This window comes from Lichtheimia ornata (genome assembly GCF_029851405.1).
Source record: "Lichtheimia ornata isolate CBS 291.66 chromosome Unknown scaffold00009, whole genome shotgun sequence".
NCBI classification, from domain to species: Eukaryota; Fungi; Mucoromycota; class Mucoromycetes; order Mucorales; family Lichtheimiaceae; genus Lichtheimia; species Lichtheimia ornata.
In genome coordinates, this window is record NW_026695329.1 from 553,478 (window position 1) to 568,721 (window position 15,244).

General features: G+C 43.8%; 8 protein-coding genes across 8 annotated transcripts; 5 read left to right on the forward strand and 3 right to left on the reverse strand.

The window, feature by feature from the left end:
• Window positions 1-305: 305 nt before the first annotated feature.
• On the forward strand, window positions 306-875 carry O0I10_003089 (uncharacterized protein; the record flags this gene model as incomplete). The annotated part of the gene is made up of 4 exons (XM_058483162.1): window positions 306-387; window positions 465-558; window positions 614-663; window positions 733-875. The coding sequence occupies 4 exons, from the start codon at window positions 306-308 to the stop codon at window positions 873-875; spliced, it is 369 nt and encodes a 122-aa protein (XP_058346251.1).
• Window positions 876-1,466: 591 nt separating this feature from the next.
• On the forward strand, window positions 1,467-2,605 carry O0I10_003090 (uncharacterized protein; the record flags this gene model as incomplete). Its single annotated transcript, XM_058483163.1, has 2 exons — window positions 1,467-1,719; window positions 1,776-2,605. 2 exons carry the CDS (start codon window positions 1,467-1,469, stop codon window positions 2,603-2,605), a joined length of 1,083 nt encoding a protein of 360 aa, XP_058346252.1.
• A 1,197-nt stretch (window positions 2,606-3,802) lies between these two features.
• O0I10_003091 (uncharacterized protein) lies at window positions 3,803-5,159 on the forward strand (the record flags this gene model as incomplete). Its single annotated transcript, XM_058483164.1, has 2 exons — window positions 3,803-4,112; window positions 4,171-5,159. 2 exons carry the CDS (start codon window positions 3,803-3,805, stop codon window positions 5,157-5,159), a joined length of 1,299 nt encoding a protein of 432 aa, XP_058346253.1.
• Window positions 5,160-6,535: 1,376 nt separating this feature from the next.
• O0I10_003092 (uncharacterized protein) lies at window positions 6,536-7,900 on the forward strand (the record flags this gene model as incomplete). The annotated part of the gene is made up of 2 exons (XM_058483165.1): window positions 6,536-6,839; window positions 6,912-7,900. 2 exons carry the CDS (start codon window positions 6,536-6,538, stop codon window positions 7,898-7,900), a joined length of 1,293 nt encoding a protein of 430 aa, XP_058346254.1.
• A 477-nt stretch (window positions 7,901-8,377) lies between these two features.
• O0I10_003093 (uncharacterized protein) lies at window positions 8,378-8,717 on the forward strand (the record flags this gene model as incomplete). Its single annotated transcript, XM_058483166.1, has 3 exons — window positions 8,378-8,406; window positions 8,473-8,608; window positions 8,682-8,717. The coding sequence occupies 3 exons, from the start codon at window positions 8,378-8,380 to the stop codon at window positions 8,715-8,717; spliced, it is 201 nt and encodes a 66-aa protein (XP_058346255.1).
• Window positions 8,718-9,134: 417 nt separating this feature from the next.
• O0I10_003094 (uncharacterized protein) lies at window positions 9,135-10,706 on the reverse strand (the record flags this gene model as incomplete). Its single annotated transcript, XM_058483167.1, has 1 exon — window positions 9,135-10,706. One exon carries the CDS (start codon window positions 10,704-10,706, stop codon window positions 9,135-9,137), a length of 1,572 nt encoding a protein of 523 aa, XP_058346256.1.
• A 516-nt stretch (window positions 10,707-11,222) lies between these two features.
• Window positions 11,223-12,290, reverse strand: O0I10_003095 (uncharacterized protein; the record flags this gene model as incomplete). The annotated part of the gene is made up of 7 exons (XM_058483168.1): window positions 11,223-11,452; window positions 11,511-11,527; window positions 11,601-11,723; window positions 11,818-11,836; window positions 11,898-11,953; window positions 12,062-12,139; window positions 12,205-12,290. 7 exons carry the CDS (start codon window positions 12,288-12,290, stop codon window positions 11,223-11,225), a joined length of 609 nt encoding a protein of 202 aa, XP_058346257.1.
• A 213-nt stretch (window positions 12,291-12,503) lies between these two features.
• Window positions 12,504-14,721, reverse strand: O0I10_003096 (pyruvate kinase; the record flags this gene model as incomplete). Its single annotated transcript, XM_058483169.1, has 8 exons — window positions 12,504-13,154; window positions 13,229-13,256; window positions 13,326-13,417; window positions 13,482-13,973; window positions 14,047-14,129; window positions 14,184-14,226; window positions 14,369-14,460; window positions 14,613-14,721. 8 exons carry the CDS (start codon window positions 14,719-14,721, stop codon window positions 12,504-12,506), a joined length of 1,590 nt encoding a protein of 529 aa, XP_058346258.1.
• Window positions 14,722-15,244: the final 523 nt, after the last annotated feature.

The following is a 15,244-nucleotide window of genomic DNA, read 5'->3' on the forward strand; positions in this document are numbered from 1 at the left end:
ATCGCTAAGTACAAGAGAGACAAAGCAATCATTTCAAAGCTCATAATCCCTGTATGGATCATCGCATCATGTAATAGGGCAATGAAATTGCATGTATGAAGAGTCATCGAGAAGGCATGTATAAGTGTATCCAAAATCCATCACAAAAGTAATGGCATAGGATGTCATGTAAGGCATAATGGCTGGCACCAGTAATGCAGGTGATCGGGATTGGGAGGAAGAAGAAGCGGAGATTATCCCACCATATATTTTTTTGTTGGCCCTGTCTGCTCTTTCTTTGTTTTCGCTCTTTTTCGTTTTCTACTATGCAAGAAGAAAAGACCCCAACGACGTTGGTTGACAAACTTGCTCAATCGCCTTATCCGATATGGTCACTTTCAGCATTAAGTAAGCGCCTTGCATCCACAACGATATGAACGAAAATCTGAAAAGACAAACCAGCTGACTGATGTTGCTGCTGAAAGCATGTGCGAGTTTACCATACTCTGTCAAAAAGATACCCGGCATGCCATCCATGTTCCAAACCATGGCATTCACTGCCATTTTTGCAGGTGCAGGGTAAAGACCGTGATTAATGTATCGACGATCCATCAAAGTACTCAAAGGATGCTAGCTATGTAACACATGTAGGGGACGCCGAAAATGGTGCAGGCATCGCAACGGGTGAGTTTGGGTCCATGAACGTTACCATCATCAGTTGGCACTAATACACGATCGCATGAATCTTCATAGCATGGTGTTTGTCATGGTCATTTTTAAATGCACGAAAAGCGATCACATCGATGAAGCCCTTACCAATCGCACTTTTCACTGCTGTTGCAGCAAACACTGTTATATACGGCAAAAAGACACTCGAAGTCAATGGCTACATTTAGAGGATGGAAATAAAACGAGAGAGAAAGTAATTGGGAATACTGGTGGCTGCAAATGGTTTTAAAGTACAAGTGTTCTTGACATGTAGGATTTTGATCCGCTAACAAAACGACAATGATCTCAGCGTATCCATGTCTTTAATAAGGGTACTTGGGGGTTCAAAGAATGCATCATGCTATCTTTTCTTTTGTTCATAAATGTCATATGATGCAATGCCCAAATTGCCAGTAATGGTCGTCAAGGAAAATATTGGGTTTATGAATGAGCAGCAGACATAAAGGGGGGTGTGCCATAATAAGCTCGCTAAAAAACAATGCTATAAGGAGAACAATGGGGCCTAGATCACGCGACTCAAGAATGTAAGGTTACTGTTGAATGGAAACATGGTTGAACAAATGAACGTACGTATGAAACATAGGTAGCTCACATGGCCAAAGGTGGGTAATAGACAAAGAGCTTTGGGTTGGTTGATCAAGTGTACATGTGATATGCGATTCCCAACTCAGTTCATGCAGTGGTGTGTAGGCAATAATATGTATAATAATTATCAGAGGACGACCAAGACCACGCTTTGCTTCTCCTTTCTCCTAGCCATGGATCCCTTTTTACCTGCAATGGTTCTCACTTCTCTCTGCATCGCTGCCACAAAGGTGTATCGGCATCTACGTCCTAACGACCAGCAGCAGCCTCTTCCTGCTCAACCTCAACAACACGATGGTGACAATCTGGAGACTGCGGATTCTATGGTCAATGGCCCACAAGAAGCAACTTTTTCAGTGGCAACATCTAGCGCACGAACAAGCTCAGAAGAAAGCCCCGGCTTGTGTGATGAAAAGGATACTGATGGTAAGCCAAGGAAAGTTACTTTTATTTCAATCTTTCTAAACCATGTTCTACTTAAGATAATGACTCCAGCCCATCGCCCCCGTTGACTGCCTTGGCGCCTGTTACACCCCCACCTTCACCACCCCGTATGACTCGTCAGTATGGGTTTTACAAGTCAATCCACCATGAACGCGCTTTACTACCCACTTGTCATGACCTGCTGATTTCAAGTGAACAAGTCACTCAAAAGGATAAGAATACCAGCATTCCAAGCCAACAAGTTATCACCAAGAATGGCAATCAAGCTCAACATGGGTCCACCACTTCCACAGCTGCGCAACGTTATCGTGCAAAGAAGCCATGGCTCATCCCTCAATCTGCTACTTTCAAGACAACTTCTAGTACAAGATATGCCATACGTGCCTCTGATTCTCATCATCCAAGACAAAGACACATGATATCATCCAGCATGAAGAAGATCTCCAATGATAAAACAGCATCCTATTCATCAAATGAAGGTGCCCCTGGTTTTAGTATCCCTTCTTCATCTACGGCGTCATCGCAAGCAACACCTCCCATGACTCGGCAATATGCATTCTGTGGATCGGCTGATACATCATCAACAACAACGAGCTCGTCAACAACAAGTAGCTCGTCAACCAATGCTACACAACATCAGGAAAGACGTACAAGACTCACATCCCCCGAATTAATGCCACCACCACCACCCAGAGCTCCACGTCGTCATGTTCGACCGTTGTTGAGGAGACAAAACGCCTTCTTCGCCGATACACTTAATAACACAATGCTTGCTTCCAAAAGAAAACGCCATCTTATGGATGAGAATACACCACCTCCACCCAATTCTCGCGATGTGAGACAACGATTGAATACGGATAATGCGTAATCGACAACACAATCATAACACGGCAGCATGGATAAGGCAGTAATCAACATCACAACCATAACATGACATCAGGGATAAAGCACAGCAGTAGTCAACAACCCAATCATAATGACAGAACGAACAAAGCGTAGCCAACAACAACAATGTGACCATTTGACATGGACAACAATGCATAATCAAAAAACGACCAACGACTCTGACGCGGATAACGTGTAATCAACAAGCAACAGCACGACGACCATAATGACAACTCCTCCAAAGCAAAAGATGGATATCGTTTTGGTCACAAACATCATCATACTCTCTCATCATTAGCTCATACTCCTCGACTTCACATGTATATTTTGCTATCTTGTATATAAATAAACCTTTGCACATCATCTTTCATACTGTACCCATCATTGCTGCGGCTTCTTTCATTTACAACTTGTTTCAACGGTTATGGAGCACCAGCCTTCTCATCAGGATGTACGTGTGTGTGTGTGTGTCACCATGGATACCTTTTCAAGGCAAAGATGAGGACGCGCCTCTTTTTGGCATTTTGCATCTCTTGGTATGATGAAGAAGACTTCTTCCGATTCACCGTTCTCAGGTACCACAACAACGATCATGCATTGAAGACCACCCACTACTCCACTTTGTAAATAGCAGCAGCAGATTAGCCCCTCACCATGTAACAATCATACAAAGCACATGCAGCATAAATTGTTCCAGCACACTCCCCTTGCCTTCATTAAACAAATCGCTCTAATGAGTTCCAAAGTCAAAACTATGTATTTTTTCGGAATAGCAGGCTGAGAAGATCACTGCATATGTGTCACAATGCTCGTGTCATTGACGTCCGCGACGACTTAGCACGTACCTTAATCATAAATGGTACAAGCATGTCTTTAAGCTGAAGACCAATATAAAAGAAGAATGATCCTATTACATGATGGAATGGATGACCTTATCATTATAACTTTAGAGCTTTAAATAGACCATATCATTCTTGCCAAGCGCACGGACAATGATGTATGCATGCATGTCAACCTTTACTGCTGTGGCGAAGGTGTTGAGGCGCGGTTGTAGTGGTTTTCACCTTTCAGGTGGGTAATGGGCTAAGCATAATCAGAAAAAGGAATCTAAGCCCAAGCTGTTGGATCACAACGTGTATAAATTGGTGGAGACGAAGATCCTTTTTTCAGCATCTTCAATATGCCTTCCATAATAACTCCACATACCATTGTTTACTCGCTCACATTGCTTGCTTCTTTGGCAGCAGCAGTGCCAACACCAGAGCCAGCACCTATTGAATTACCTATTCGTTGGTCCCATCGCATGTATCGGCGCCAAGATGATGTATCCACAAATGTGACTTATGGCGTCAGTGTTCTTGAACCTATGGTTGAGATTGGCGTTGGCACTCCCCCTCAAAAGTTTACAATGATCTTTGACACTGGAAGCTCGGATACGTGGGTACCAGATAAACACTGTGATCAAAAGGATGGTTGCATTTCCGGGCGCAGTATGTGTTATCTTATCAAATCAGGAACAATAAGCGTACTCATCATCGTTGTATATAGCATTTGATAGACAAAAGTCATCCACTGCACGTTCCTTTGACAAGCATACCCCCCTTTTTATCGCAAGATATGGTTCAGGCAATGTAACAGGAACCTACTTTAAAGACACGGTGACATTTGGCGACAATACACAATTGAAAGATCAATCGGTGGTGGTGGCCAATCACACTGCTGGCTCCTTTGCTACTCAAGAGCCTGAAAGCAAACTTGTTATGGATGGCATCCTCGGTGCTGGTTTCCCTGGCTTGATGATTGCGAATCAGCTCTCTAAAAAGTCATCTATGGTGCCAGTCCCAATGTCTTTGTATGAAAACAAAGTAATCAGCAAGCCCCTATTTTCGGTTTATACAGGTCCCTTGGGTGGATCCTCGGGTTCTATCCTCTTTGGCGACGTCCATAGTATTGCAAGTGGTGAATCACACACTGCACCCGTTATCAAGTCCAAAGCATTTAACGGCGATGATTCAGAGATCTATCAATGGCGTATCCATGTCAACAAAATTAGCCTTGTTGGCAGTAACAACAACAACAACAAGACCAAAGGTAGCCAAAAAGAGAAAACGGTGCTCGAGTATGCCGATAGCAAGCATTCATTCCACGTGGATACCGGTACTCCTGTAAGCCGCCTTCCTGCCAAGGAAGCTGATCATCTCGCGTTGTCCCTGTTTGGAGAAGAAAACCTCGTACGAAACGAAGAAGCGGGTGTTGGCTACATTGTCAAGGACTGCAGCAAATTCACACCTGACAACACGCCTTCTTTATCTATCAGTGTATCAGACACGTCTTCAAAATCATTCAACTTGGAGCTCAATGTCTATGATCTTCTTCTTTTAAATGACGAAAAGGAGGACACTTGCATCTTCATCTTTGGCGAAGGACACGACTATATGATTGGCAATTTGGCCTTGTCTAAGTATGTCACCGTATTCAACTTTGGTGATAAGACTATTAGCTTTTCTGAAATCAGCGACAGCGATGATACAGCATAGACCTTGTACTTGTAATCCTACATCCTTGTAAACGTATAATAGCATTCTCAATAAAAGGTCGTATGGCAGCTCATATGGCATATATACCATCAACATGCAAGCCTACTAGCAATGCATTAAACGAAATCCTTGGTCATAAATCATAGCATTTGTCAAAAAAGATGACTAGCGATAGTCATCCCGTTATTGAGAGGATGTGTATTGATTGCGTAGCGAAATCCACATGATCAGCTTGCCAAATGGTCCTCACCAAACTCATCGACGTGCCCATCCAGCGCTTTTAGGATCCATCACCGTGTTGTTTGTTTTTTAAGAAGAACGTATGAATACATGAGCAGTAGTCATGGCCAAATGAAATAGCGGCATGTGAATAACATGATGACCCATTGTGGATCGTCGAGCAATACATGCGGTATTAGAAACAACGGCATGTACGAAACCATCATCGTTTCCATGGAAACCATGCTGGTGCCCATTGGGACCGATCCATGTGATACAGGAGGTGTACATACGCATTTTCAGGCTACATCTCTTCATGCTACGCCCAACTCAAAGAACAACACCATCGTGTATTGAATTTCATTTTGGCTTGCCAAGTGGTCTGTGTGATGGCCCAAGCATGATATGCGTGGTACATTGCATTTTAAAAGGGCAACACCGATCCAATTTGGCATCATCGCTGATGTCAGATGTCATAAATACAAGAATTTTCTGGTTCAAGGTACGTCGATCTTTTTTCATGCGCCACTTTCATGATGCAATATTTAATCCCTTACCTAAGCATTCAATGAATGATACCTTAACACACACACATGAGCGCACACACATGCAGCTGCAGCAATCATTGTACCTTTACACCGGTTTGATGGGGAATGGCCAAGTTCATGCTATACTTTACTGAGTAAGAGGGTTGTAATTAACATCGTGGCAACCAGCAGACTAGCCATATTTAAAGGGCTTGTGACAGAGATTGAATCAAACTCAACGCTCTGCTGCTGCTTCGACTGATGAGCGGGAAATTATGGTGTCACCATGTGTTCCTTCATTTGGTAGCATAGCAACAGACAACAAATGCAAGCTACGTTCGACTACCACCATCACCATTGTCAAAGACCTGCAATGCTATACTGGAATGGGTTTATTGAAGAAGTAATATGCATATTGGCTATAGGGTGTATGTAAAAGCGTGATGTTTGAAACACGAGACAATGAAGAATTGGGCTTGCAAGATAATCGCTTTTGCAATTCTGCCATGATGATGACAGCTGTGGCTCGGTAACGACTGAGAAGAAATCTAAATGCTGCGTAGCGTCTGATACATTTCATATAAATAGCCATTGAAAATGAGTGCAACCCTTTAATCCATCTTTATATACATGCCTTCCTTTTCATCACGCCAATTTGTATTTTCTCTTTCACTGATTGCATCCCTCGCATCAGCTATCCCAACACCCGAACCATCGCCTATTGAGCTACCCATCCAATGGACGCGTCGATTGCATCGTCGACAAGAGGTGGAGGCCAACGTAACCTATGGCATAGGCATGCTTGAGCCTATCGTCGAAATTGGTGTTGGCACCCCTCCCCAACATTTTACCATGATCTTCGATACCGGTAGTTCTGATACATGGGTACCTGCAAAATCATGCCACAAAAAGGATGGATGCATGTCTGGACGACGTATGTAAATTGCCATATCAAATACGATGACAAGCCGACGACTCACCTTGTATGTTGTATAACACTTTTTAGACTTTGATAAAAGCAAATCATCGACCGATAAATCACTCGACATGCCATTCGTCGCTCATTATGGTTCAGGCGATATGAAAGGCGTCTATTTTGAAGATACGGTGACATTGGGTGGAAAGACACATGTAAAGCACCAAACGCTTGTGGATGTGAACGCGACTGCTGGTACATTTGCTGCCCAAAACCCCAATGATCCTCTTGTCATGGATGGTCTTTTCGGTGCTGGATTTCCAGATTTGATGGTTGCACGTTGGCAACTTAACCAAACCAACACGATGCCTATACCCATTTCTTTGTATGAGAACAAGGCGATTAGTGAACCACTCTTTTCGGTTTATACGGGTCCTTTGGGTGGTAGTGCTGGTTCAATCATCTTTGGTGGTGTACATTCGTTTGCTGGCAAGCTGCACACCGCATCGGTATTAAAATCCAAGGTCTTCAATGGTGACGATACTCGTTTCTATCAATGGCGCATTCATGTCGATAATATCACAATGACTGAACCCAGCAGCAAAATCAGCAGCCTCTTCAAGCTTGGCAATGATGATGATGAGAAAAAAGAGCAATTGGTCCTTGGATACAACAACCCCAAGCACTCATTCCATGTGGATACCGGCACTCCTATCAGCCGTTTGCCTGTCAAGGAAGTGGAGCATCTCGCTGCTACCTTGTTTGGTGCAAAAAACATTGAATCAACCAAGGATGGTCGCTTCTTTGTAAACGAGTGCTCGCAATTCTTTGAGGAAGACAACGTACCCACCCTTTTCATCACCGTACCTGATACCTCGTCCAAGCCTTTCCAATTGAAATTAGAAGTTGATGACCTGCTTATGCGTAACGAAGGTGAGGCCGATTTGTGTCTCTTTACATTTGGTGCAAGCAACGATTACTTGATCGGCAACATGATCATGTCCAAGTACATTACCGTATTCAATTTCGGTGATAAGACCGTCAGCTTTGCTTCCATCAAGAAGGATGATTCTGCATAAATCACTCATATCTTTACAAACACATTTACCACCTATAAACTGTAGTACTGATAATTCTTTGTCCTATCACCGCATTACACTACCACCTATTACTATTACATCATGCATGACAAAAAGGCCATTTATATAATCACATTCATGACATTGAAAGAAGTCAAGCGTAGATACCGCTTACACTACTGGTACATGCTTCAATCAGCAGGGGGGGGTTGAGTCACGTGGAGTTCTAGTTGCATTCAAAGCCAAATCCTTTATTTTGCTATCCCATGTTGTCAATGAATATCAGGGTACAGGATCTGTGTCAAAGACTAGCAATGATTAAAATGTATAGAGAGAAGGGCTACCCTGGTATGGGAATGTGCAGGGGAGGCGGTGGAGGTCAAACGATCATCCGTGTGCGGGATAAGAAATCAACGTCACTTGAACAACGAACCAGGCTAAAACAAGAGTTTTATCTCTTTCCTCTAGCCATCAACAATGTCTGCTTGGAAGTCTGCCGGTCTCACGTAATTATCGTTTCCTCCATGGTTGACAGGGAATACATGACTCGATTGACTAATCGCTTGCAACAGCTACCTTCAATACGCCAACATTTGCGCTCGTGCTCTTCGCAATTCGCTCAAGAACGACCTCCGCGTTGCTGCTCAAGCCCGTAACCAAAACAACTTGAAGTTTGCCAAGTGGGAAAGTGGTGTTCAATCCGAGCAGGTAAAAAGCAAAGGATACTTTTGGTGATTGGATGGTCTTGACTCATCACGTGCTTGTGTGTGTGTGTGTATAGAAATTCGTTGCTCCTCAAAAGAACGCTCAACAGTAATCAGTGACGCCTCCCTCCCCTTTACATCAAGCATTCAAATGTCAATCCGAACACACACACAACACGTATATATATATAAACACAACACACATGTTATCGACCCATCATGGATTATTGGATTGTATGGACAAGTTGTGTATTCACGACTTTATAAAACGAGAGGAAAAGGCATGTGAGTGAATGGAGAGTTATAAAGACGAGGAAATGGGATGGATCATAAAAGGAATGCAGGATGGTATACAGAGTTATCGTGACAATCAAGAAAAAGATTTACAAAGGGAGATGCTTTACACAAAGAGAGAGAGAGAATGGGGATTTGCATAGATTTGGAAAGAGGAAGGGGGGAAGAGAGAGAGAGAGAGAGAATAGATTAAACAAACAACAATAATACAACAAACCGATCTTTCGATTCTCCTTTTACAGAACGCCTACACGCGATGACTTTTTACCAGTAACCATACGCTTGAAGCTCTTCCACAAACGACCCACCACAGTCGGTGGCTCGGTTTCAACTTTAACATGATCACTTTCGGAAGATGTTCCGTTAGACTTCTTTTTGTTGCTGTCATCTTGATCATCATTCCGTTTTGGTGCAGGGTCAGGTTTTAACCATGTTGCCAAGAGTGATCGACGAGGTGTTGATTGTTTTGGTTGTTGGGCTGCATGCTTCATAGTTGTGGTATTGGATGATGATACTGCTGCTGATGGTGATTGTGTAATAGTAGAAGTAGTAGTAGTGGTGGTGTTCGTATTGGATGAGAATGATGATGCGGATGCTGTTGTAGGTTTGTTGCTGCTTCGAGAGAATAACTTTTTGAACAAATTCTTTTTCTTGGGTGGTGCGGATGGTGGTGAGGGTAGCGATGCCAGTCGATCATGCAAATCAGATGGCTTGAAAGGCTCATCAGATGGTACCTTTGGTAATGGCTTGGCGAGTAAAGTGGATGTCGTTGAAAAGATGGATGATGATCGAGAGGGTCTGGTGGTAGTCGTCTTTGATGTATTGTTGGTGGTCGTTGCAGGTGGTTGTTGTTGATTGGTACGCCATCGTGAAAATAGACCTCGTGGTCGGCTATTGTTAATGGCATTGCGTGATGCAGTTTCAAGACGTTCATCGGTAGCATGATCATCGGTAGCGACATTTGTCTTGGGTGCATGATGATGGTTGCTATTGGTGAAGATGGCTCGAATAGATTCCACGGTGCCCTTTTTAATAACCGGTGTGGGATTACCCACTTGTACAGGTGCAGGAGCAGCTCTTGGCGGTTCTGAAGGTACTGATGGCAATTGGAACAATGAACGTAACGACCTCACAGTGCCTCGTTGCATGTTGCTAATGATTGAAGATCTTTGGCTGCGAAGTGTATCAGCATCATCATCATAAGAGCTGGTGCTGGTACGTGTAGCAGAGAGTTGAGATGAGATGGATGCTTTTGATCGAATAGAGCGACGAGAGTTGTGATGTGAGGAACAGGAGGAGGATGCACTCTGCTGATCAAATGATCTGGCAAAAGATGACTTGCTAGAAGATGAGGGTCGTCGACTTGATGCAGCAGATGAAGGTGGTGCTACTCGAGCAACATCACGAGGATCAGCTTCTGCCACAGGTAAAAAGTGAGCATCGTTATGGAATGGAAAAGCGAGTGGTCGTGGGCAAGAATAAACAAGATCGGGTTGTCGTAGCTGCTGTGAAGATGCCTTCTTTTTCTTGTGTCCTTTCTTTTTGGATCTTGTAGATTCACCGCCTACGGATGATGCACCATCTTCTTGCTCATGCTTTTGGTTTTGTTCAGCATCCGCACGTTGACTTAGTGGTGAAGGTTGATTTGCATTGGGTGATGATGATGCGGATGAGTTATAGCCGCTGTCAGCACTGCTATTTGATAAGGCTTCTTCTCGTTGCTTCTTTTTTCTTTGTCTATCCAATCGCTGCGCCGACCGTAAGGCAGCAAGCTGCTCATGTCGATAGCCGGACGAGTGAAAGTACATGGAAAATATAAAGATGAGGTGGGGAGAGAGAGGCTTATGCCTTGCTCAAATACTGTTATATATCTTTAAACCAGTGAAGGGGAAAAAAGAAGAGAGAAAAAGAGGCTCTAAAACAATAGAGGGAACAAGAGCGGAAGAAAAAGCCAATAGTGAGAAGCATCATTGGATAGGTTGCCTATGATACACAAAAAGCAACCACGTTGTACAAGCGCTCCATCGTTTTCGTTTTGGTGCACTTGCAACCCCCCCTTTCTCCGTGTGCGTTATCGTAAACACACCTCTGCTCCTCCTTCCATCATGCATGCATGTTTGTCATTCAAATCTAAACTAGCTGAATAGAACACACTTGCTTCCTTTTTCTCATCATCCCAATGCCGTTGTCAAGGTGCATGAAAAACAGTATTGTATTGTATTGTAAAAGAGAGATCATATAGAAGAAAAGTGGGCCCGCTCCTGTCTGGGACCGTAGGCACAACCGAGACTGTTCCTTGTGTAACGTTGCCCCAGCCTGTGTACTCAATGATTTTGATGATGATCGTACTGCTGTAGTTGCTGTTGTTGAGTATTACGAAAGGAAAGAATCGCCAGCGCCATCAAGAGATTGATACACAATGACACGAATGCAAAGATCATCGAGATACCATGTCGCATGTTGGTTGGTGTAGCCATGAAGATCGAGATGGTTGTGGTGGTACTGTTATAAAGTAGATCAAGCAGGATCACCATGGTGGTTGCACTGGGCACAGCTAAGGACAAAAGATTAGGTCGTTTGCTTTTTTAGGGTAGACAACGTGGGTGACTCACTATGCAGCACTAACATGCTTTCATGCACGCGTCAAAAAGAAGAATGAGGATTCATTGTGTGCACTGCTTTAATGTACAACGTCAGCTTACCTTGTTACCATTTTCCATCCTCGATCTCGTTTCCGTCGTTGGCTACACATGGTTCCCAGCAACGCAACCAAAGTCAATGCACCTATGACACTGGCCAATATCATGGTAGTCCCGGCAACATGCCTATGTTGTGAATGTATCCACCACCACCACTCCTAGTAAGCCTTTGCATATCGCAGCAAATGAATCTCCATGGCAACCAACAACAACAACTCACCAAAGAGGGCAAAAATATTCTACCATTTGAAATGTGTCAATTTGTCATTGTTGTCTGTGCGATACCTTAGAAATCATTACCTTGCGTGCAATCACCGTTTTCCTCACGAGGAAATGCTCGACACTCGCCTGTTGCACTGCATCCGCATGTGCCACCCATGAAAAAGTTTAACGACATGTACCGTGTCGATCACCACACACGCACAACGCATGGTCGCTGATGATTATCTTTATCCCTGTTATACCTTTGACACACCATGAAAAGCCCGTATTGAGTTTCTGCATAGGATCCAGAAGATGCCGCATCCAATGGTGTCACCAGCCTACGTCGTTGACATGTCAGCTCATCTTCCCTTCCCATCGTCCTTCCCATGTCGTCGACCTTTACCATTGGGGCAAAATGAGAGCAGCTAGTTGCAATGCGTAGCTTGTAAACGCCGTTATCAAAAGCACAGTATATATCACGAACGGCATTATGTAAATAGTCAATGTGTGTAGAAAGAAAAGGAGAGAAAGAGATATATGTATGTATCAGGTGCCACCTGTGAAAAAGCATGACAATAAACAAAGTTGATGATTAAACGATCATGTTTCTTGTATGTGCGTAAAGAGATAGAATGCAAAGAAAAAGATATATAACGATTGTGGGGGAAACGAGAGGGAGATGCTATATGAGATGTGATTTCTTTAGGGAGCAAAGAGGACACGAAGAGTGTTGGTGTTGCCAAGACCACCCTTCCAGCCCTGGACAGCAACGATAGGTTGACCACCCTTCAAAAGACCATACTTTTTCGCTTGCTCCATTCCCCAAAGTAATCTCTGATCTACATCTTCTTGCCATGGTGCAACATCAGCAGGGCTCAAGTGAGCAGCACTTGCGGACATGCGTGAAGTGGATTGACCACTGCTGGCAGCCTTGGGATACAAAAGAGGGAAGCATCCACGATACAAGTGAACTTGACGTGCGGTTTGTGGGTTACGAGTAACGACAACAATGGGTGCCTTGGGGCGGTACTTGCTGATAAGACGAGCACTGTTGCCAGAGGTGGAAAGCACAATGATGGCACCAGCATTTTGCTCGTTAGCAGCACTCACAGCAGCAGAAGCAACGGTTTCAGTGGTCTCAGTAGGCAATGAAGTAAGCGAGCGAAGCTCATTGAATACGGCAGGGTAACAAAGCACGGACTCGGCAAGGGAGCAAATCTCGTGCATAGTGCGAACAGCTTCAACAGGATAACTACCCTTGGCAGTCTCACCAGAAAGCATCACACAGTCGGCACCATCCAAAACAGCATTAGAAACATCAGAGACTTCAGCACGAGTAGGACGAGGATTGTACTATAAAATAAAAATCTTATCTTAGTATACCTGATATCATAGAGATAAAGAGATAAGAAATGTGTGACACTTACAGTCATAGATTCCAGCATCTGAGTAGCGCTGTCAAACAAAAAGATATTTCCCCATTAGCATTTTTTCCAGCTGTCCCGCGAATTCCTGCCAACTTACCAGATAACGGGCTTGCCAGCAAGATTGCACTTGGTGATCATCATCTTTTGGGCAATGAAGACACGTTCGAGAGGAATCTCAATACCCATATCCTAAAAATCCAATATCAGCATCATACTTTGGAAAGAGAGAATACATGTATATAGATATACATACACCACGAGCAACCATCACACCATCAGTCTCCTTAAGGATTTCATCAAAGTTTTGGACACCTTGGTGGTTTTCGATCTTGGAGATGATCTTGATGTTCTTGCCATCCTCACCCAAAACTTCACGAATGTCCTTGACATCTTGGCCACGGCGAATAAATGATGCAAAGATAAAATCGACATTGTTCTTGACACCAAATCGCAAATCAGCCTTGTCCTTTTCAGAGAGGGCAGGCAAATCGACATCGGTACCAGGAAGGTTGACACCCTTGTGTGCACAAAGCTTGCCGCTGTTGCGTGCCTTGACACGAATATCCTCACCATTGACCTCCAAAACTTCAAAGGAAAGAACACCATCATCGACATAGATAAGCTTGCCAACTTCGATCACCTTGGGCAAGTTCTTGTAGTCAACATACATGACCTTGTCATCGCAAATGTCCTTGTATTCTTCGTTGACGCTGAAGATCATCTCGTGACCAGCAGAGATAGGGCACTAATACATCCACCCATCCCATGTGAGTTGAATGAAATCCCATTTGATGCATGCTTTTTTCTTCTCTACATACCTCAACATTGTCACGCATGTTACCAGTACGGATCTCAGGACCCTTATTGTCCAAAGCAATGGCAACGGGTCTGCCAGGATATACTAAATGCGGCATGTCAATATTGCTTTCATAAAGAAATATCTAATAGCACTTACATTCGGCACTCTTGCGGGTGTTATCAATGACCGATTGATGATACTACATAGCAAAGGCGTTTTGAGTACATGAACAAAATTCTTCCCAATCGACCATTGGTAGGTGCACCATAGTAATCTCCGCAGTAATCCACCCCAAAGATTCCCGTAGATTACCGCGATTACCAAAACCAAACCGTTCTTACCTCGTATGAGCCGTGCGAGAAGTTCATACGAACAACGTTCAAACCAGCATTACGAAGTTGGGTGATCATCTCGACGCTGTTGGTCTTGGGACCTGTAAATTAAAGAGAGAATGAGCCATAACGTCAATGCAAGAGGGAAAACAACAAAGCAAGAGGAAAACAAAACGCGACAACCCCTGGTAGTGTTGCAGTTTTGTTTTCGTTCTTGTTCATCAAAGAAGTATGTATGATGGTTTTGCCTTACCGATAGTGCCGATAATGGTGGACTTGCGAGTGATGGTAGGTTCAACGTTAACGTCCATTTGGGAAAGCCAGTGCATGCTGGAAGTGATCTCGGGAGTGATGGGTGCCATGATTGTTGATATGTACAATAAAAAAGAGATGGGAGTGGTATGTGAATGTATATCAAAAGAAAAAGAAAAAAGAACACAAAAGAGGTCGAAAGACTTGGTTCCTTTTTATGCCCATCCACCAACTGCATTTTTCTACCACGCGTCACTAGTGTGTGTGTGTCGAAACTCGTCTCGCATTCGCCACCAGCGCCCCTGTCGTCGGATATAGCCTTCCATTTTTGGACTCACTGTACAACAAGAATACCACACTCCTTTTGGTCATTGGTTCTTGCTCACTATCATTATCGGAAGTGATCTCGTTAATGCAACAAGGTTCTGCACACATCCAACTTGTCCCAGAAAACAAGCTTGCACATGCACATACACAAACACACACCCACACGTACTTGCACACTTCATACGAACACGCCTCCTTAATCAGTAGATGTAATCTCATCAGCGAAAAAAAGACAGCATTTGGTGCGGAGCTGGGATTTGTTATCAAACCAATGAACGTTTGGATCTTATCGCTGCAATCGTCGTG